This window comes from Salmo salar, unplaced genomic scaffold (assembly GCF_905237065.1).
Source record: "Salmo salar unplaced genomic scaffold, Ssal_v3.1, whole genome shotgun sequence".
In the NCBI taxonomy this organism is placed as follows: domain Eukaryota; kingdom Metazoa; phylum Chordata; class Actinopteri; order Salmoniformes; family Salmonidae; genus Salmo; species Salmo salar.
Window position 1 is genome coordinate 261,665 of NW_025550630.1, and position 23,336 is coordinate 285,000.

The 23,336-nt window shown below is 49.1% G+C and overlaps 1 protein-coding gene across 1 annotated transcript in view; it reads left to right on the top strand.

The window, feature by feature from the left end:
* Positions 1-23,336, top strand: part of LOC106590749 (vacuolar protein sorting-associated protein 13B) — a 258,600-nt gene that overhangs the window by 223,816 nt on the left and 11,448 nt on the right. Inside the window, exon 19 of the mRNA XM_045713900.1 lies at positions 953-1,137. Coding sequence (XP_045569856.1) covers positions 953-1,137 — 185 coding nt within the window. The remainder of the gene's footprint in view (positions 1-952; positions 1,138-23,336) is intronic.

The window sequence follows — 23,336 nt, forward strand, 5'->3', positions numbered from 1 at the left end:
CAGTCCCAAGTCTCCTCTCCTCTCCCTTCCCAGTCCCAAGTCTCCTCTCCTCCCAGTCCCAAGTCTCTCCTCTCCTCTCCCTTCCCAGTCCCAAGTCTCCTCTCCTCTCCCTTCCCAGTCCCAAGTCTCCCTCTCCTCTCCCTTCCCAGTCCCAAGTCTCCTCTCCTCTCCCTTCCCAGTCCCAAGTCTCCTCTCCTCTCCCTTCCCAGTCCCAAGTCTCCTCTCTCCTTCCCAGTCCCAAGTCTCCTCTCCTCTCCTCCCAGTCCCAAGTCTCCTCTCCTCTCCCTTCCCAGTCCCAAGTCTCCTCTCCCTTCCCAGTCCCAAGTCTCCTCTCCTCTCCCTTCCCAGTCCCAAGTCTCCTCTCCTCTCCCTTCCCAGTCCCAAGTCTCCTCTCCTCTCCCTTCCCAGTCCCAAGTCTCCCCTCCTTCCCTTCCCAGTCCCAAGTCTCCTCTCCTCTCCCTTCCCAGTCCCAGGTCTCCTCTCCCTTCCCAGTCCCAAGTCTCCTCTCCTCTCCCTTCCCAGTCCCAAGTCTCCTCTCCTCTCCCTTCCCAGTCCCAAGTCTCCTCTCCCCTCCCAGTCCCAAGTCTCCTCTCCCCTCCCAGTCCCAAGTCTCCTCTCCTCTCCCTTCCCAGTCCCAAGTCTCCTCTCCCTTCCCAGTCCCAAGTCTCCTCCTCCTCTCCCTTCCCAGTCCCAAGTCTCCTCTCCTCTCCCTTCCCAGTCCCAAGTCTCCTCTCCTCTCCCTTCCCAGTCCCAAGTCTCCTCTCCTCTCCCTTCCCAGTCCCAAGTCTCCTCTCCTCTCCCTTCCCAGTCCCAAGTCTCCTCTCCTCTCCCTTCCCAGTCCCAAGTCTCCTCTCCACTCCCTTCCCAGTCCCAAGCACTCTTCTAACCCATCACTCTCTCTTCTCCTCTCTTCGCTCTCTCTCTCTCCCTTCTCTCGCTCTCTCTCCCCCAGGACAAAGCGTTCGTCGGTCCTGATCACCGAGTGTATTTTTGAGCTGCCCCACTTCGCAGTGCAGGCCACTCGTCCCCAGATCCTGCTCCTCCAGGCCATGCTGCAGAGCTGGACACACAGCCTGGGAGACGGTTCCTACCCAGGGGTCAACGAGGCCCTGCTCAGCCATGTCTACACAGCACCAGGTAACTAAACACTGTATTACAGTTATTACTGCTGTGTTTCTGTCCTCCGAGGGCTGCGCTTCCTCATTCCTCCCACTGGTACACACACACACACACACACACACACACACACACACGCCACACACACACACACACACACACACACACACACACACACACATATAACACACACACACACACACACACACACACACGCTCACACGCTCACACACAGCCACACGCCACACACACACACACGCACACACACACACACACACACACACACACACACACACACACACACACACACACACACACACACACACACACACATAACACACACGCATATATATACACACACACACACACACACACACCACACCACACCACACACACACCACACACACACACACGCTCTCACACACACACACCACACACCACACACACACACACACACACACACACACACACACACACACACACACACACACACACAGGAAGGGGGGATCATGTTGGACACCACTACTAGTCAGTGGGAGTGATTAGGGCTCATTAGACCTCATGTCTAGTTGGAGTTAAAAGATCGTTACTCATCACCTGTCTGTAAAACCCCGTTTGGACTATCTAGTCCAGCTGGTTCTGTTGTCTAGTCCAGTTGTCTAGTCCAGCTGGTTCTGTTGTCTAGTCCAGCTGGTTCTGTTGTCTAGTCCAGCTGGTTCTGCTGTCTAGTCCAGCTGGTTCTGTTGTAACACACCAACCAGATATGGACTATCTAGTCCAGCTGGTTCTGCTGTCTAGTCCAGCTGGTTCTGTTATAACACACCAACCAGATATGGACTATCTAGTCCAGCTGGTTCTGCTGTCTAGTCCAGCTGGTTCTGTTGTCTAGTCCAGCTGTTTCTGTTGTCTAGTCCAGCTGGTTCTGTTGTCTAGTCCAGCTGTCTAGTCTAGCTGGTTCTGCTGTCTAGTCCAGCTGGTTCTGCTGTCTAGTCCAGCTGGTTCTGTTGTCAAGTCCAGCTGGTTCTGTTATAACACATCAACCAGATATGGACTATCTAGTCCAGCTGGTTCTGCTGTCTAGTCCAGCTGGTTCTGTTATAACACACCAACCAGATATGGACTATCTAGTCCAGCTGGTTCTGCTGTCTAGTCCAGCTGGTTCTGTTGTCTAGTCCAGCTGTTTCTGTTGTCTAGTCCAGCTGGTTCTGTTGTCTAGTCCAGCTGTCTAGTCTAGCTGGTTCTGCTGTCTAGTCCAGCTGGTTCTGCTGTCTAGTCCAGCTGGTTCTGTTGTCAAGTCCAGCTGGTTCTGTTATAACACATCAACCAGATATGGACTATCTAGTCCAGCTGGTTCTGTTGTCAAGTCCAGCTGGTTCTGTTGTCTAGTCCAGCTGGTTCTGTTATAACACACCAACCAGATATGGACTATCTAGTCCAGTTGGTTCTGTTGTCTAGTCCAGCTGGTTCTGTTGTATCACACCAACCAGATATGGACTATCTAGTCCAGCTGGTTCTGTTGTCTAGTCCAGCTGGTTCTGTTGTATCACACCAACCAGATATGGACTATCTAGTCCAGCTGGTTCTGTTGTCTAGTCCAGCTGGTTCTGTTATAACACACCAACCAGATATGGACTATCTAGTCCAGTTGGTTCTGTTGTCTAGTCCAGCTGGTTCTGTTATAACACATCAACCAGATATGGACTATCTAGTCCAGCTGGTTCTGTTGTCTAGTCCAGCTGGTTCTGTTGTATCACACCAACCAGATATGGACTATCTAGTCCAGCTGGTTCTGTTGTCTAGTCCAGCTGGTTCTGTTGTATCACACCAACCAGATATGGACTATCTAGTCCAGCTGGTTCTGTTGTCTAGTCCAGCTGGTTCTGTTATAACACATCAACCAGATATGGACTTGGTAACATCTCGTAGTGTAAAGTTCCTCTGTAGTTGGTTGGTCTCAGCGTCTGTCTGTGCGTCTAGTCGTCCATTAAAGCCAGTCAACCTGCAGGATATTATACAGGATACAATCAGACATCGGTTGGCATTTAGGTGTGGGTGTCTTGCTCAAGTGCACAACGAGGGTGAGGGTGTCTTGCTCAAGTGCACAACGAGGGTGTGGGTGTCTTGCTCAAGTGCACAACGAGGGTGTGGGTGTCTTGCTCAAGTGCACAACGAGGGTGTGGGTGTCTTGCTCAAGTGCACAACGAGGGTGAGGTGTCTTGCTCAAGTGCACAACGAGGGTGTGGGTGTCTTGCTCAAGTGCACAACGAGGGTGTGGGTGTCTTGCTCAAGTGCACAACGAGGGTGTGGGTGTCTTGCTCAAGTGCACAACGAGGGTGTGGGTGTCTTGCTCAAGGGCACAACGAGGGTGTGGGTGTCTTGCTCAAGGGCACAACGAGGGTGAGGTGTCTTAAAGAGACGGTGCTACTGCTGTTGTTCATCAGTCCAGTACCACCAATCCCACATGAAAAGGAAACAGTCTGTCCGTCTGTAGCCTCATGAAACCAGACAAAATCAGCTGAGGGACTCTATGCATTCACACAGTCCTATTGAATACCATGTATTCACACACAGTCCTATTGAATACCATGTATTCACACAGTCCTATTGAATACCATGTATTCACACAGTCCTATTGAATAACATGTATTCACACAGTCCTATTGAATACCATGTATTCACACACAGTCCTATTGAATACCATGTATTCACACAGTCCTATTGAATACCATGTATTCACACAGTCCTATTGAATAACATGTATTCACACAGTCCTATTGAATACCATGTATTCACACACAGTCCTATTGAATACCATGTATTCACACAGTCCTATTGAATACCATGTATTCACACAGTCCTATTGAATACCATGTATTCACACAGTCCTATTGAATACCATGTATTCACACAGTCCTATTGAATACCATGTATTCACACACAGTCCTATTGAATACCATGTATTCACACAGTCCTATTGAATAACATGTATTCACACAGTCCTATTGAATACCATGTATTCACACAGTCCTATTGAATACCATGCATTCACACACAGTCTTATTGAATAACATGCATTCACACAGTCCTATTGAATACCATGCATTCACACACAGTCCTATTGAATACCATGTATTCACACAGTCCTATTGAATAGCATGCATTCACACAGTCCTATTGAATACCATGTATTCACACAGTCCTATTGAATAGCATGCATTCACACAGTCCTATTGAATACCATGTATTCACACACAGTCCTATTGAATACCATGTATTCACACACAGTCCTATTGAATACCATGTATTCACACAGTCCTATTGAATACCATGTATTCACACAGTCCTATTGAATACCATGTATTCACACAGTCCTATTGAATACCATGTATTCACACAGTCCTATTGAATACCATGCATTCACACACAGTCCTATTGAATAACATGCATTCACACAGTCCTATTGAATACCATGCATTCACACACAGTCCTATTGAATACCATGTATTCACACAGTCCTATTGAATACCATGCATTCACACACAGTCCTATTGAATACCATGTATTCACACAGTCCTATTGAATAGCATGCATTCACACAGTCCTATTGAATACCATGTATTCACACACAGTCCTATTGAATACCATGTATTCACACAGTCCTATTGAATACCATGTATTCACACAGTCCTATTGAATACCATGTATTCACACAGTCCTATTGAATACCATGTATTCACACACAGTCCTATTGAATACCATGTATTCACACACAGTCCTATTGAATAACATGCATTCACACACAGTCCTATTGAATACCATGTATTCACACAGTCCTATTGAATACCATGTATTCACACAGTCCTATTGAATACCATGCATTCACACAGTCCTATTGAATACCATGCATTCACACACAGTCCTATTGAATACCATGCATTCACACACAGTCCTATTGAATACCATGTATTCACACACAGTCCTATTGAATACCATGCATTCACACACAGTCCTATTGAATACCATGCATTCACACACAGTCCTATTGAATAACATGCATTCACACACAGTCCTATTGAATAACATGTATTCACACAGTCCTATTGAATAACATGCATTCACACAGTCCTATTGAATACCATGCATTCACACACAGTCCTATTGAATAACATGCATTCACACACAGTCCTATTGAATACCATGCATTCACACACAGTCCTATTGAATAACATGCATTCACACACAGTCCTATTGAATAACATGCATTCACACACAGTCCTATTGAATAACATGCATTCACACACAGTCCTATTGAATACCATGCATTCACACAGTCCTATTGAATAACATGCATTCACACACAGTCCTATTGAATAACATGCATTCACACACAGTCCTATTGAATACCATGCATTCACACACAGTCCTATTGAATACCATGCATTCACACACAGTCCTATTGAATACCATGCATTCACACACAGTCCTATTGAATACCATGCATTCACACACAGTCCTATTGAATACCATGCATTCACACACAGTCCTATTGAATAACATGCATTCACACAGTCCTATTGAATACCATGCATTCACACACAGTCCTATTGAATACCATGTATTCACACAGTCCTATTGAATACCATGCATTCACACACAGTCCTATTGAATACCATGTATTCACACAGTCCTATTGAATAGCATGCATTCACACAGTCCTATTGAATACCATGTATTCACACACAGTCCTATTGAATACCATGTATTCACACAGTCCTATTGAATACCATGTATTCACACAGTCCTATTGAATACCATGTATTCACACAGTCCTATTGAATACCATGTATTCACACACAGTCCTATTGAATACCATGTATTCACACACAGTCCTATTGAATAACATGCATTCACACACAGTCCTATTGAATACCATGTATTCACACAGTCCTATTGAATACCATGTATTCACACAGTCCTATTGAATACCATGCATTCACACAGTCCTATTGAATACCATGCATTCACACACAGTCCTATTGAATACCATGCATTCACACACAGTCCTATTGAATACCATGTATTCACACACAGTCCTATTGAATACCATGCATTCACACACAGTCCTATTGAATACCATGCATTCACACACAGTCCTATTGAATAACATGCATTCACACACAGTCCTATTGAATAACATGTATTCACACAGTCCTATTGAATAACATGCATTCACACAGTCCTATTGAATACCATGCATTCACACACAGTCCTATTGAATAACATGCATTCACACACAGTCCTATTGAATACCATGCATTCACACACAGTCCTATTGAATAACATGCATTCACACACAGTCCTATTGAATAACATGCATTCACACACAGTCCTATTGAATAACATGCATTCACACACAGTCCTATTGAATACCATGCATTCACACAGTCCTATTGAATAACATGCATTCACACACAGTCCTATTGAATAACATGCATTCACACACAGTCCTATTGAATACCATGCATTCACACACAGTCCTATTGAATACCATGCATTCACACACAGTCCTATTGAATACCATGCATTCACACACAGTCCTATTGAATACCATGCATTCACACACAGTCCTATTGAATACCATGCATTCACACACAGTCCTATTGAATACCATGCATTCACACACAGTCCTATTGAATACCATGCATTCACACACAGTCCTATTGAATACCATGTATTCACACACAGTCCTATTGAATACCATGTGTAGATGTCTGTGATGTGATTAATGATATCTGTGATTGATTATTGATGTCTGTGATTGATTATTGATGTCTGTGAGAACAGAGCGGTAGCTGAGTTGATCTGTCTACATCTACTGCCTCTCTGGGACGTTGGCTAATTCACCTTTTCTTTACTGTGGTATCGTGATGGTATCATTTTGGTATCGTGATGGTATCATTTTGGTATCGTGATGGTATCGTGATGGTATCGTGATGGTATCGTGATGGTATCATTTTGGTATCGGGATGGTATCATTTTGGTATCGTGATGGTATCGTGATGGTATCGTGATGGTATCATTTTGGTATCGTGATGGTATCGTGATGGTATCGTGATGGTATCATTTTGGTATCGGGATGGTATCATTTTGGTATCGTGATGGTATCGTGATGGTATCGTGATGGTATCATTTTGGTATCGGGATGGTATCATTTTGGTATCGTGATGGTATCATTTTGGTATCGGGATGGTATCATTTTGGTATCGTGATGGTATCGTGATGGTATCGTGATGGTATCATTTTGGTATCGTGATGGTATCGTGATGGTATCGTGATGGTATCGTGATGGTATCATTTTGGTATCGTGATGGTATCATTTAGGTATCGTGATGGTATCATTTAGGTATCGTGATGGTATCGTGATGGTATCATTTAGGTATCGTGATGGTATCGTGATGGTATCATTTAGGTATCGTGATGGTATCGTGATGGTATCATTTTGGTATCGTGATGGTATCATTTTGGTATCGTGATGGTATCATTTTGGTATCGTGATGGTATCATTTTGGTATCGTGATGGTATCGTGATGGTATCGTGATGGTATCGTGATGGTATCGTGATGGTATCATTTTGGTATCGTGATGGTATCATTTTGGTATCGTGATGGTATCATTTTGGTATCGTGATGGTATCGTGATGGTATCGTGATGGTATCGTGATGATATCGTGATCGAGTTTCGTAACACTAAACCTGGTATCGGTATCGAAGTCAACATTTTTGTATCGTGACCACACACACACACACACACACACACACACACACACACACACACACACACACACACAACCCACCTCGGCCGTCCCGCCTTGCCCAGTGTGAGGTAGAGGACCTGCAGCCGTGGGTAAATGAACTCTCCAACTCTTCTCCGCTCCATGTCCTCCAGCATGCCTTAATGGTCTCGTAATACATGGGAGGCTGTAAAAAGGGGCTGAATTCAATAAAACAGTAGCTTTTCTCCTGCAGCCGGTAGCGTCTGGCCTGTTCTCTGGAGGCCCAGGGATTTTCCAAGCCATTAGGATCATGTTGTTGAGTATGCCGTCAACATGGCCATCGCCAAGCTACCTTTACCCTGAGACCAGCCCAGCGCAGAGCAGCGGAGCGGCCGCCAAATTATTCAACTGCTCTCCTGTGGAGTGAAGTCAAATATTCCTCTCTCTCTCTCTCTCTACCTGTCTCTCTCTCTGCCTGTCTCTCTCCTCTCTAGCTCTGCCTGTCTGTCTCTCTCCTCTAGCTCTGCCTGTCTGTCTCTCTCTTCTAGCTCTGCCTGTCTGTCTCTCTACCTGCCTCGCCCCTCTCTGCCTCGCTCCTCTTGGAACAGAGAACGGGCTGGAATAGCAACGTAGAGAAACATTTGCACATCTGGTCCGGGTGCTGGCAGGTTAGAAAAACAAAGAATAGAAAAGGGAGAGGGAGAGAGGGAGGGAGGGAGAGATGTAGAGAGGGAGAGAGGGAGGGATGGAGGGAGAGAGGGAGAGAGGGAGGGATGGAGGGAGAGATGTAGAGAGGGAGAGAGGGAGGTAGAGAGGGAGGGATGGAGGGAGAGATGTAGAGAGGGAGAGAGGGAGGGATGGAGGGAGAGATGTAGAGAGGGAGGGAGAGATGTAGAGAGGGAGAGAGGGAGGTAGAGAGGGAGGGATGGAGGGAGAGATGTAGAGAGGCGCGGGGGAGAGAGAGAGGGAGGGAGGGAGGGAGAGATGTAGTGTGGAAAAACCTACTAATACTTTTGACTTAACCCACCAATATGTGAGCGACAGGCTTGATTCAGTCTTATGTAGCAACATTTGAAATGCTGTTTTTTTACATTGGATAAAGTAGAGACTCAGAGCTAGGAAATGTCCTTTTGAATGTTTTGGTGCCTACTGGAGAGATCTTCTTTGTCTCCGCCCATTCAGCATCCTTCACACCCTCTTAAGCCTTTAGCCCCACCCATCTCTTTAAGGATTCACATGTGAGGCCATGTGCTAAACAGAAGGAGTAATGTACTAAACAACTATTGGTGTGTTTGTAAATTTATTCTGGAGTGCCAGAGTGCACTCTGGGCGTTGGTAAACTCAGAGCGTTGCCAGATTGTCTGTTGGTAAACTCAGAGCGTTGCCAGATTGTCTGTTGGTAAACTCAGAGCGTTGCCAGATTGTCTGTTGGTAAACTCAGGGCGTTGCCAGATTGTCTGTTGGTAAACTCAGGGCGTTGCCAGATTGTCTGTTGGTAAACTCAGGGCGTTGCCAGATTGTCTGTTGGTAAACTCAGGGCGTTGCCAGATTGTCTGTTGGTAAACTCAGAGCGTTGCCAGATTGTCTGTTGGTAAACTCAGAGCGTTGTCAGATTGTCTGTTGGTAAACTCAGAGCGTTGTCAGATTGTCTGTTGGTAAACTCAGAGCGTTGTCAGATTGTCTGTTGGTAAACTCAGAGCGTTGTCAGATTGTCTGTTGGTAAACTCTTCCCTACATAGTGCACTACTTTAGATCAGAGCCCTATGGCCCCCTATTTCCTTCATAGTGCACTACTGTTGACCAGAGCCCTATGGCCCCCTATTCCCTACATAGTGCACTACTTTAGATCAGAGCCCTATGGCCCCCTATTCCCTTCATAGTGCACTACTGTTGACTAGAGCCCTATGGCCCCCTATTCCCTTCATAGTGCACTACTGTTGACCAGAGCCCTATGGCACCCTATTCCCTTCATAGTGCACTACTGTTGACTAGAGCCCTATGGCCCCCTATTCCCTTCATAGTGCACTACTGTTGACTAGAGCCCTATGGCCCCCTATTCCCTACATAGTGCACTACTGTTGACTAGAGCCCTATGGCCCCCTATTCCCTTCATAGTGCACTACTGTTGACTAGAGCCCTATGGCCCCCTATTCCCTTCATAGTGCACTACCGTTGACCAGAGCCCTATGGCCCCCTATTCCCTACATAGTGCACTACTATTGACCAGAGCCCTATGGCCCCCTATTCCCTACATAGTGCACTACTTTAGACCAGAGCCCTATGGGGGAATAGGGGGTCCGTTTGCGACGCAGCCTGTCAAAGCGAACAGACCTCCATGCTCCCTCCCTCCATCTCCTTTTGAAGTGGGCCTGTGTCCAATAGAGGAAGGTGTTTCATATGGAGGCCTAGCTGATAACACACTGCAGACTCCACAGTCAGTGTCCTTCGCCAGAGCCTTTCATTCTCTCTCTCTTCCTATCCAGGGAAATGAAAGGTTCCTCTCTTTTAATCTGGAGGTACTGACAGACTGCCGAGTGTTTCTCCCCCCCCCAAAAAAAGGGGGCTGTATGATCTCCCCAGATGCTGTCGTTTGATGGAGATAAAATGCAGAAAGACTGGTGCTGTCATGTTAGCTAGCTGGAGCTCCACCGTTAGGACTAATACTGCAGCTAACTTTACGCTGGTGCTATGAGTACTGCAGCTAACTTTACACTGGTGCTTTGAGTACTGCAGCTAACTTTACACTGGTGCTATGAATACTGCAGCTAACTTTACGCTGGTGCTTTGAATACTGCAGCTAACTTTACACTGGTGCTATGAGTACTGCAGCTAACTTTACACTGGTGCTATGAGTACTGCAGCTAACTTTACACTGGTGCTATGAGTACTGCAGCTAACTTTACACTGGTGCTATGAGTACTGCAGCTAACTTTACACTGGTGCTATGAGTACTGCAGCTAACTTTACACTGGTGCTATGAGTACTGCAGCTAACTTTACACTGGTGCTATGAGTACTGCAGCTAACTTTACGCTGGTGCTTTGAATACTGCTGACTTACTGCAGTTTGAATACTGCCGAGTTACTGCAGTTTGAATACTGCTGACTTACTGCGGTTTGAATGCTGCTTACTGTAATTTGCGGTGGCGGTTTGAATGCTGTTTACTGTAATTTACAGTGGCGGTTTGAATGCTGTTTACTGTAATTTACAGTGGCGGTTTGAATGCTGTTTACTGTAATTTACAGTGGCGGTTTGAATGCTGTTTACTGTAATTTACAGTGGCGGTTTGAATGCTGTTTACTGTAATTTACAGTGGCGGTTTTGAATGCTGTTTACTGTAATTTACAGTGGCGGTTTTGAATGCTACAATACTATTGCCAACCACGGCTCCACCTTTACTCCCTTGTGCTCTGTAGTCATGGACCTCGTCCGCACGTCGCTCAGAGGAGGTGACGTGGTATGTAAACTAAAACAGAGAGGTATCTTGGACAGTAACTCCTCCTTAGACGCCTGTGGCCTTGTTTCCTTAATGTTCCCTTCGTTCTTCTTCTCACGTGTGTCTCTGTTTTCACAGACACCCAAGTAATCACCCGTGTGTGTGTATATACACAGCCTTCAGAAAGTATTCAAACCCATTGACTTTATCCACATCTCATTGCTGTTGTTACAGCCTGGAATAAAAAAAAAAAAATGGATTCAATTGAGATTGTTTTGTCACTGGCCTACCCACAATACCCCATAATGTCAAAGTGGATTTATTTTTAGAATTATTATTCTTTACAAATTAATTTAAAAAAAAAAAGTAAAGCTGAAATGTCTTAAATCAAAAAGTATTCAATCCCTTTGTTATGGCATAAATAAGTTCGGCAGTAAAACATGGACTTAACATGTCACATTTGAAGTTGTATTGGACTCACTCTGTGTTCAATAATAGTGTTTAACATAACTACCTCGTCTCTGTACCCCCCCCACACACACACACATATAATTATCTGGTCCCTCAGTCCAGCAGTGAATTTCAAACACAGATTCAACCACAAAGACCAGGGAGGTTTTCCAATGCCTCGCAAAGAAGGGCACCTATTGGTAGATGGGTAAAAGTTTAAAAAAAAAAGCAGACATTGAATATCCCTTTGAGCATGGTGAAGTTATTAATTACACTTTGGATGGTGTATCAATACACCCAGTCACTACAAAGATACAGGCATCCCTTCCTAACTCAGTTGCCGGAGAGGAAGGAAACCGCTCAGGGATTTCACCATGAGGCCAACGGTCACTTCAAAACAGTTACAGAGTTTTAATGTCTGTTATAGGAGAAAACTGAGTATTGATCAACAACATTGTAGTTACTCCACAATACAAACCTGATTTACAGAGGGAAAAGAAGGAAGTCTGTACAGAATAAAAAATATTCCAGAACATGCATCCTGTTTGTATTAAGGGACTAAAATTAAAACTGTAAAAAATGTTACTTCATGTCCTGAATACAAAGTGTTATGTTCGGGGGCAAATACAACACACCACTGAGTATCACTCTTGATATTGTCAAGCATGGTGGTGGCTGCATCATGTTATGGGTATCCTTGTCATCGTTAAGGACTAGGGAGTTTAAAAAAAATAAAAAGATACAGAATAGAGTTAAGCACAGAGGAAAATCTGGTTCAGTCTGCTTTCCATCAGACACTGGGAGACAGATTCACCTTTCAGCAGGACAATAACCTAAAACACAAGGCCAAATACACTGGGAGATGAATTCACCTTTCAGCAGGACAATAACCTAAAACACAAGGCCAAACACACACTGGGAGATGAATTCACCTTTCAGCAGGACAATAACCTAAAACACAAGGCCAAATCTACACTGGAGTTACTTACCAAGAAGACAGTAAATGTTCCTGAGTTGCCAAATTACAGTTGATTTTAAATCGGCTTGTAAATCTATGGCAAGACTTAAAAATGCCTGGCAATGATCAACAACCAATTTGATCGAGCTTGAAGAAAGAAAGAAATGTACAATCCAGGTGTGGAAAGGTCTTGAAGACTGAACCCAGAAAGACTCACGGCTGAAGACTGACCCCAGAAAGACTCACGGCTGAAGACTGAACCCAGAAAGACTCACCGCTGAAGACTGAACCCAGAAAGACTCACGGCTGAAGACTGAACCCAGAAAGACTCACGGCTGAAGACTGAACCCAGAAAGACTCACCGCTGAAGACTGAACCCAGAAAGACTCACGGCTGAAGGCTGAACCCAGAAAGACTCACGGCTGAAGGCTGAACCCAGAAAGACTCACGGCTGAAGGCTGAACCCAGAAAGACTCACGGCTGAAGGCTGAACCCAGAAAGACTCACGGCTGAAGGCTGAACCCAGAAAGACTCACGGCTGAAGGCTGAACCCAGAAAGACTCACGGCTGAAGACTGAACCCAGAAAGACTCACGGCTGAAGACTGACCCCAGAAAGACTCACGGCTGAAGACTGACCCCAGAAAGACTCACGGCTGAAGACTGAACCCAGAAAGACTCACGGCTGAAGACTGAACCCAGAAAGACTCACGGCTGAAGACTGAACCCAGAAAGACTCAAGACTCTTCTCCTTCATGATAATTTGCCATTTACCTTGAATCATATGATTTATTATTCTCGTCTTCTATTGTTGTTGTCTCCAGAGGCCACTAGGCTGTAAATAGGAGCTAGGTGATCAGATCACGTGGAAACATCAGTCACCTCTCTAATCCTCCTGAATTATGGATTAAAGTGAACCACAAGTAATTCATCTCTCCCTCTTTTCCTGAGTGCTCGAACTCCTTTCTTCCTCAAATATTTATTGGTTAAACCCCTTCTCATGATTTATGCGGTTGTGTTTTTTGTTTAAACCCCTCTCCTTTCCTTGGGTTGCTGAAGCACGGAGGTTCCACCTGAAGTCCTCGTTTGAATACTGCTTACTTTACAGCGGCACTTTGAGTGCTGCTCACTTCACAAACGACTGTGTCTGTGGTCTGTGGTAACAGATCACACCGATCGGGCTCCTCTCCCTTCAGAGACCAGTGGTGTATTTTATGGGAGGGTTCTGGAGGAAACACTGTCATGCTTTATGTGTCTGGTTGTGTAATGAAAATAGAGAGGTGGTCTGTGGGGGAGCTATCTGTATGTCTGAGTGGATGACTGTGTGTGTGGACGGCCTGCAGTTTCAGGCCCCCTGCCCCCCATCAGCTCTGGAAACCGCCAGAGCCCCCTACCCTACCCTACCCTATACCACCCTACCCTACCCTATACCACCCTACCCTACCCTATACTACCCTATACCACCCTACCCTACCCTACCCTATACTACCCTACCCTACCCTACCCTACCCTATACCACCCTACCCTACCCTATACCACCCTACCCTATACTACCCTACCCTATACTACCCTACCCTACCCTATACCACCCTACCCTACCCTACCCTATACCACCCTACCCTACCCTACCCTATACCCCCTTACCCTACCCTATACTACCCTACCCTACACTACCCTATACCACCCTACCCTACCCTACCCTATACTCACCCTACCCCACCCCTACCCTACCCTATACTACCCTACCCTACCCTATACCACCCTACCCTACCCTATACTACCCTACCCTACCCTATCCTACCCTATACCACCCTACCCTACCCTATACTACCCTACCCTACCCTACCCTATACCACCCTACCCTACCCTATACTACCCTACCCCACCCTACCCTACCCTATACCACCCTACCCTACCCTATACTACCCCACCCTACCCTACCCTATACCACCCTACCCTACCCTATACCACCCTACCCTACCCTATACTACCCTACCCTACCCTACCCTACCCTATACCACCCTACCCTACCCTGCCCTATACCACCCTACCCTACCCTATACCACCCTACCCTACCCTATACTCACCCCACCCTATACCACCCTACCCTACCCTATACTACCCTGCCCGGCCCTACCCTACCCTATCCTACCATACACTACCCTACCCTATACCACCCTACCCTACCCTATACTACCCTACCCTACCCTATACCACCCTACCCTACCCTACCCTATACCACCCTACCCTACCCTATACCACCCTACCCTGCCCTATACTACCCTACCCTACCCTACCCTACCCTATACCCACCCTACCCTCCCCTGCCCTACCCTATACCACCCTACCCTACCCTATACCACCCTACCCTACCCTATACCACCCTACCCTACCCTATACCACCCTACCCTATACTACCCTACCCTACCCTACCCTATGCCACCCTACCCTACCCTATGCCACCCTACCCTACCCTACCCTATGCCACCCTGCCCTACCCTACCCTATACCACCCTACCCTACCCTATACTACCCTACCCTACCCTACCCTATACCACCCTACCCTACCCTATACTACCCTACCCTACCCTACCCTATACCACCCTACCCTACCCTATATCACCCTACCCTACCCTATACTACCCTGCCCTACCCTACCCTACCCTATCCTACCATACACTGCCCTACCCTATACCACCCTACCCTATACTACCCTATACCACCCTACCCTAATACCCTACCCTACACTGCCCTACCCTATACTGCCCTACCCTACCCTACCCTACCCTATCCTACCCTACCCTACCCTATACCACCCTACCCTATACTATACTACCCTACCCTACACTACCCTATACCTCCCTACCCTATACTACCCTACCCTACACAACCCTACCCTATACTACCCTATACTACCCTACCCTACCCTATACTACCCTACCCTACCCTATACCACCCTACCCTATACTATACTACCCTACCCTACACTACCCTACCCTATACTACCCTACCCTACACTACCCTACACTACCCTACACTACCCTACACTACCCTACACTACACTACCCTACACTACCCTACCCTACACTCACCCTACCCTACCCTACACTACCCTACACCACACTACCCTATACTACCCTACACTACCCTACACTACCCTACCCTACACTACCCTACCCAACCCTACACTACCCTACACTACCCTACCCTACACTACCCTATACTACCCTACACTACCCTATACTACCCTATACTACCCTACCCCTACCCTACACTACCCTACCCTACACTACCCTATACTTCCCTACACTACCCTACCCTACACTACCCAACCCTACACGACCCTACACTAACCTACCCTACACTACCCAACCCTACACTACCATACACTACCCAACCCTACACTACCATACACTACCCAACCCTACACTACCCTACACTACCCTACACTACCCTATACTACCCTACACTACCCTACACTACCCAACCCTACACTACCCTACACTACCCAACCCTACACTAACCTACACTACCCTACCCTACACTACCCTACACTCCCCCTATCCTACACTACCGTACACTACCCTACACTACCCTACCCTACACTACCCTACCCTACACTACCCTACACTACCCTACCCTACACTACCCTACCCTACACTACCCTATACTACCCTACACTACACTACCCTACACTACCCTACCCTACACTACCCTACACTCCCCCTACCCTACACTACCCTACACTACCCTACACTACCCAACCCTACACTACCCTACACTCCCCCTACCCTACACTACCCTACCCCTGCCCAACCCTGTGTGTTCAAGTCCTCGTAGGTACTGGAAGTATTTCCAGAGTCTTTTAATTGTGAAATATGTATTTCTAAGTGTAGTTTAAAGTGATGTTTCATGGATCTCTCTGAAACCACTGCTGTAGGGGGGGGAGGAGGCCAGGCCTGGGTTGCTGGGTGATATACGAGCTGGGACATATCTTCAGCATGACGGAGCCCTGGACATGGAGAGGCAGCGGAGGAACGCTGGCAAGACCAGGGGGAGGGACCAGGGGGAGGGACCAGGAACCAGGGGGAGGGACCAGGAACCAGGGGGAGGGACCGGAAACCAGGGGGAGGGACCAGAAACCAGGGGGAGGGACCAGAAACCAGGGGGAGGGACCAGAAACCAGGGGGAGAGACCAGAAACCAGGGGGAGGGGCCGGAAACCAGGGGGAGGGGCCAGAAACCAGGGGTGAGGGACCAGGAACCAGGGGGAGGGACCAGGAACCAGGGGGAGGGACCAGAAACCACTACAGGACAAGCTACAGGAACACAGGGCTTAATGTCCTCCATCTGTAACACTACAGGAACACAGGGCTTAATGTCCTCCATCTGTAACACTACAGGAACACAGGGCTTATTGTCCTCCATCTGTAACACTACAGGAACACAGGGCTTATTGTCCTCCATCTGTAACACTACAGGAACACAGGGCTTAATGTCCTCCATCTGTAACACTACAGGAACACAGGGCTTATTGTCCTCCATCTGTAACACTACAGGAACACAGGGCTTATTGTCCTCCATCTGTAACACTACAGGAACACAGGGCTTAATGTCCTCCATCTGTAACACTACAGGAACACAGGGCTTATTGTCCTCCATCTGTAACACTACAGGAACACAGGGCTTATTGTCCTCCATCTGTAACACTACAGGAACACAGGGCTTAATGTCCTCCATCTGTAACACTACAGGACAAGCTACAGGAACACAGGGCTTATTGTCCTCCATCTGTAACACTACAGGAACACAGGGCTTATTGTCCTCCATCTGTAACACTACAGGAACACAGGGCTTATTGTCCTCCATCTGTAACACTACAGGACAAGCTACAGGAACACAGGGCTTATTGTCCTCCATCTGTAACACTACAGGAACACAGGGCTTATTGTCCTCCATCTGTAACACTACAGGAACACAGGGCTTAATGTCCTCCATCTGTAACACTACAGGAACACAGGGCTTAATGTCCTCCATCTGTAACACTACAGGAACACAGGGCTTATTGTCCTCCATCTGTAACACTACAGGAACACAGGGCTTATTGTCCTCCATCTGTAACACTACAGGAACACAGGGCTTATTGTCCTCCATCTGTAACACTACAGGAACACAGGGCTTAATGTCCTCCATCTGTAACACTACAGGAACACAGGGCTTAATGTCCTCCATCTGTAACACTACAGGAACACAGGGCTTATTGTCCTCCATCTGTAACACTACAGGAACACAGGGCTTATTGTCCTCCATCTGTAACACTACAGGAACACAGGGCTTAATGTCCTCCATCTGTAACACTACAGGACAAGCTACAGGAACACAGGGCTTATTGTCCTCCATCTGTAACACTACAGGAACACAGGGCTTAATGTCCTCCATCTGTAACACTACAGGAACACAGGGCTTAATGTCCTCCATCTGTAACACTACAGGAACACAGGGCTTAATGTCCTCCATCTGTAACACTACAGGAACACAGGGCTTAATGTCCTCCATCTGTAACACTACAGGAACACAGGGCTTATTGTCCTCCATCTGTAACACTACAGGAACACAGGGCTTAATGTCCTCCATCTGTAACACTACAGGAACACAGGGCTTAATGTCCTCCATCTGTAACACTACAGGAACACAGGGCTTAATGTCCTCCATCTGTAACACTACAGGAACACAGGGCTTATTGTCCTCCATCTGTAACACTACAGGAACACAGGGCTTATTGTCCTCCATCTGTAACACTACAGGAACACAGGGCTTAATGTCCTCCATCTGTAACACTACAGGACAAGCTACAGGAACACAGGGCTTATTGTCCTCCATCTGTAACACTACAGGAACACAGGGCTTAATGTCCTCCATCTGTAACACTACAGGAACACAGGGCTTAATGTCCTCCATCTGTAACACTACAGGAACACAGGGCTTAATGTCCTCCATCTGTAACACTACAGGAACACAGGGCTTAATGTCCTCCATCTGTAACACTACAGGAACACAGGGCTTATTGTCCTCCATCTGTAACACTACAGGAACACAGGGCTTAATGTCCTCCATCTGTAACACTACAGGAACACAGGGCTTAATGTCCTCCATCTGTAACACTACAGGAACACAGGGCTTAATGTCCTCCATCTGTAACACTACAGGAACACAGGGCTTATTGTCCTCCATCTGTAACACTACAGGAACACAGGGCTTATTGTCCTCCATCTGTAACACTACAGGAACACAAGGCTTCAATCTGTCCCTCTTTAGACTGTTGGCTCAGCCTGTTATCTCATGTCTGGGATTTTCATTCTCTGTCCGTCCATCCTTAACTCATTGTTCTACAAAGTAAAGTATTTTTGTCGGTCTGTGGTTGTCAACCAAACGTCAGTGACGAGATGAGGAGCTTTAATGAAAACCGTCTACACGTCTGTTTTGGCGCAGGCCGTCCGGGCCGGGCCTCTCACTCAACACTCCATCACGCTTTGAACGGCTAATCTTATTGATTTCTCCAGAATTCATGCCTGTCTGCCTGTCTGCCTGTCTGTCTGTCTGCCTGTCTGTCTGTCTGTCTGTCTGCCTGTCTGCCTGCCTGCCTGTCTGTCTGTCTGTCTGTCTGTCTGTCTGTCTGCCTGTCTGCCTGTCTGCCTGTCTGCCTGTCTGTCTGTCTGTCTGTCTGTCTGTCTGTCTGTCTGTCTGTCTGTCTGTCTGTCCGCTGCACGGACTGCCGTCAGGGGAATGTTATTTCAACCTTATTTCTGACGTTATGAACAAGTGGCGTCAGCATCATGGAACGGATGAATACATCTGCAACTGGAGACGGGGAGGAGGAAGAGGAGGAGGAGGAAGAGGACTGGTCTGTTCTCTGCTGTTAGAGGAGGAGGAGGACTGGTCTGTTCTCTGCTGTTAGAGGAGGAGGAGGAGGACTGGTCTGTTCTCTGCTGTTAGAGGAGGAGGAGGACTGGTCTGTTCTCTGCTGTTAGAGGAGGAGGAGGAGGAGGAGGAGGACTGGTCTGTTCTCTGCTGTTAGAGGAGGAGGAGGACTGGTCTGTTCTCTGCTGTTAGAGGAGGAGGAGGAGGAGGAGGAGGACTGGTCTGTTCTCTGCTGTTAGAGGAGGAGGAGGAGGAGGAGGAGGACTGGTCTGTTCTCTGCTGTTAGAGGAGGAGGAGGACTGGTCTGTTCTCTGCTGTTAGAGGAGGAAGAGGAGGAGGAGGAGGAAGAGGAGGACTGGTCTGTTCTCTGCTGTTAGAGGAGGAAGAGGAGGACTGGTCTGTTCTCTGCTGTTAGAGGAGGAGGAGGAGGAGGAGGACTGGTCTGTTCTCTGCTGTTAGAGGAGGAGGAGGAGGAGGAGGAGGACTGGTCTGTTCTCTGCTGTTAGAGGAGGAGAAGGAGGAGGAGGAGGAGGAGGAGGAGGAGGACTGGTCTGTTCTCTGCTGTTAGAGGAAGAGGAGGAGGAGGAGGAGGAGGAGGACTGGTCTGCTGTTAGAGAGAACAGACCCCCCCCCCATGAAGACTGTTCTGTGTTCCTTCCTATTCAGCTAATAGGAGAAGTGACACTTGGGGGACAGAAGTTTGCTGTTGTTGTCTCACATTTCATTAGTTACATGGATTTGCATTCGACATGTTTAAGGCGATGCAGCGGACTACCCCCACCCCCACGGCCCCGCCCTGCAGTGCTTACCCCCACCCCCACGGCCCCGCCCTGCAGTGCTTACCCCCACCCCCACGGCCCCGCCCTGCAGTGCTTACCCCCACCCCCACGGCCACGCCCTGCAGTGCTTACCCCCACCCCCACGGCCACGCCCTGCAGTGCTTACCCCCACCCCCACGGCCACGCCCTGCAGTGCTTACCCCACCCCACGGCCCCGCCCTGCAGTGCTTACCCCCACCCCCACGGCCCCGCCCTGCAGTGCTTACCCCCACCCCCACGGCCCCGCCCTGCAGTGCTTACCCCCCACCCCCACGGCCACGCCCTGCAGTGCTTACCCCCACCCCCACGGCCACGCCCTGCAGTGCTTACCCCCACAACCACGGCCCCGCCCTGCAGTGCTTACCCCCACCCCACGACCCCGCCCTGCAGTGCTTACCCCCACCCCCACGGCCCCCGCCCTGCAGTGCTTACCCCCACCCCCACGGCCCCGCCCTGCAGTGCTTACCCCCACCCCCACGGCCACGCCCTGCAGTGCTTACCCCCACCCCCACGGCCACGCCCTGCAGTGCTTACCCCCACCCCCCACGGCCACGCCCTGCAGTGCTTACCCCCACCCCCACGGCCCCGCCCTGCAGTGCTTACCCCCACGGCCCCGCCCTGCAGTGCTTACCCCACGGCCACGCCCTGCAGTGCTTACCCCCACCCCCACGGCCCCGCCCTGCAGTGCTTACCCCCCACCCCCACGGCCCCGCCTGCAGTGCTTACCCCCACGGCCCCGCCCTGCAGTGCTTACCCCCACGGCCACGCCCTGCAGTGCTTACCCCACCCCCACGGCCCCGCCCTGCAGTGCTTACCCCACGGCCCCGCCCTGCAGTGCTTACCCCACCCCCACGCCCTGCAGTGCTTACCCCCACCCCACGGCCCCGCCCTGCAGTGCTTACCCCCACCCCCCACGGCCCCGCCCTGCAGTGCTTACCCCCCACCCCCACGGCCCCGCCCTGCAGTGCTTACCCCCACCCCCACGGCCGCGCCCTGCAGTGCTTACCCCCACCCCCACGGCCGCGCCCTGCAGTGCTTACCCCCACTGCCGCGCCCTGCAGTGCTTACCCCCCCACTACCCCACCCCCGCGGCCCCGCCCTGCAGTGCTTACCCCCCCACTACCCCACCCCCACGGCCCCGCCCTGCAGTGCTTACCCCCACCTGTCGTTTACCACCCTCTCCCTCCCTCCATCACCTGTCGTTTACCACCCCCTCTCTCTCCATCCATCACCTGTCGTTTACCACCCCTCTCTCTCCATCCATCACCTGTCATTTACCACCCCTCTCTCTCCATCCATCACCTGTCGTTTACCACCCCTCTCTCTCCATCCATCACCTGTCGTTTACCACCCCCTCTCTCTCCATCCATCACCTGTCGTTTACCACCCCCTCTCTCTCCATCCATCACCTGTCATTTACCACCCCCTCTCTCTCCATCAATCACCTGTCGTTTACCACCCCCTCTCTCTCCGTCCATCACCTGTCGTTTACCACCCCCTCTCTCTCCATCCATCACCTGTCGTTTACCACCCCCTCTCTCTCCATCCATCACCTGTCGTTTACCACCCCCCTCTCTCTCCGTCCATCACCTGTCGCCTTCGCTCGTTTCCGTCACGGGGAATAAGATGTGATAGTGACTACGCATGGAGGAGGGAGGGAGGGAGGAGGGAGGAGGATGGAGGGAGGGGAGGATGGAGGGAGGGGAGGGGAGGAGGGAGGAGGGATGGATGGAGGGAGGGATGATGGAGGGAGGGAGGGATGATGGAGGGATGAGGGGATGATGGATGAGGGAGGGAGGGATGGAGGGAGGGAGGGATGAGGGAGAGAGGGGATGATGGAGGGAGGGAGAGAGGGATGATGGATGGAGGGAGGGAGGGGATGATGGAGGGAGGGAGGGATGAGGAGGGGGAGGGATGATGGAGGGAGGGATGATGGAGGGAGGGAGGGAGGGATGATGGAGGGAGGGAGGGATGATGGAGGGATGAGGGATGAGGGATGAGGGATGGATGATAGAGGGATGAGGGATGATGGATGAGGGATGAGGGATGGATGATAGAGGGATGAGGGATGAGGGATGATGGATGGAGGGAGGGATGAGGGATGGATGATTGAGGGATGAGGGATGAGGGATGATTGAGGGATGAGGGATGATGGATGAGGGATGAGGGATGATGGAGGGAGGGAGGGATGATGGATGGAGGGAGGGATGAGGGAGGGAGGGATGAGGGATGAGGGAGGGAGGGATGAGGGAGGGAGGAATGAGGGATGGAGGGATGAGGGATGGAGGGATGAGGGATGAGGGAGGGATGGAGGGATGAGGGATGAGGGATGATAGAGGGATGAGGGATGAGGGATGATAGCTATCCAGACCTTAAAGCCTCATTATGGTTCGCTGATCATCTTGTTCAATTAATTCAAGTGCTTTTTGACGAAGGTTTTTGACTTTATTCTTAGGCCTGTGTTGGGTTAACTGTAACTGGACAGACAGACAGACAGTGGGAAGACCAGAGGACAGACAGACAGACAGTAGGAAGACCAGAGGACAGACAGACAGACAGTAGAGCTGTAGCCAGCTACTTTACAGGAAGTCAGAGTTGTTCTTGTCCCTCTGAATGAAATTGGGAGCGCTGCACTACTTTGTACCAGGGGACGATGAGTGAATGAGAACAGTGATAAGATGGACATGAAGCCAACAGACAGACAACAGAGGAACAAGACGAGAGATCAGTACAGCATTAAACCAGAGATACTATGATATACAGTAACAGGCTGTACAGAACACACACACACACACACACACACACACACACACACACACACAAAACATCTGCAATGACACCCAAGTGCGCTACTTCAGACCAGGGCTCATAG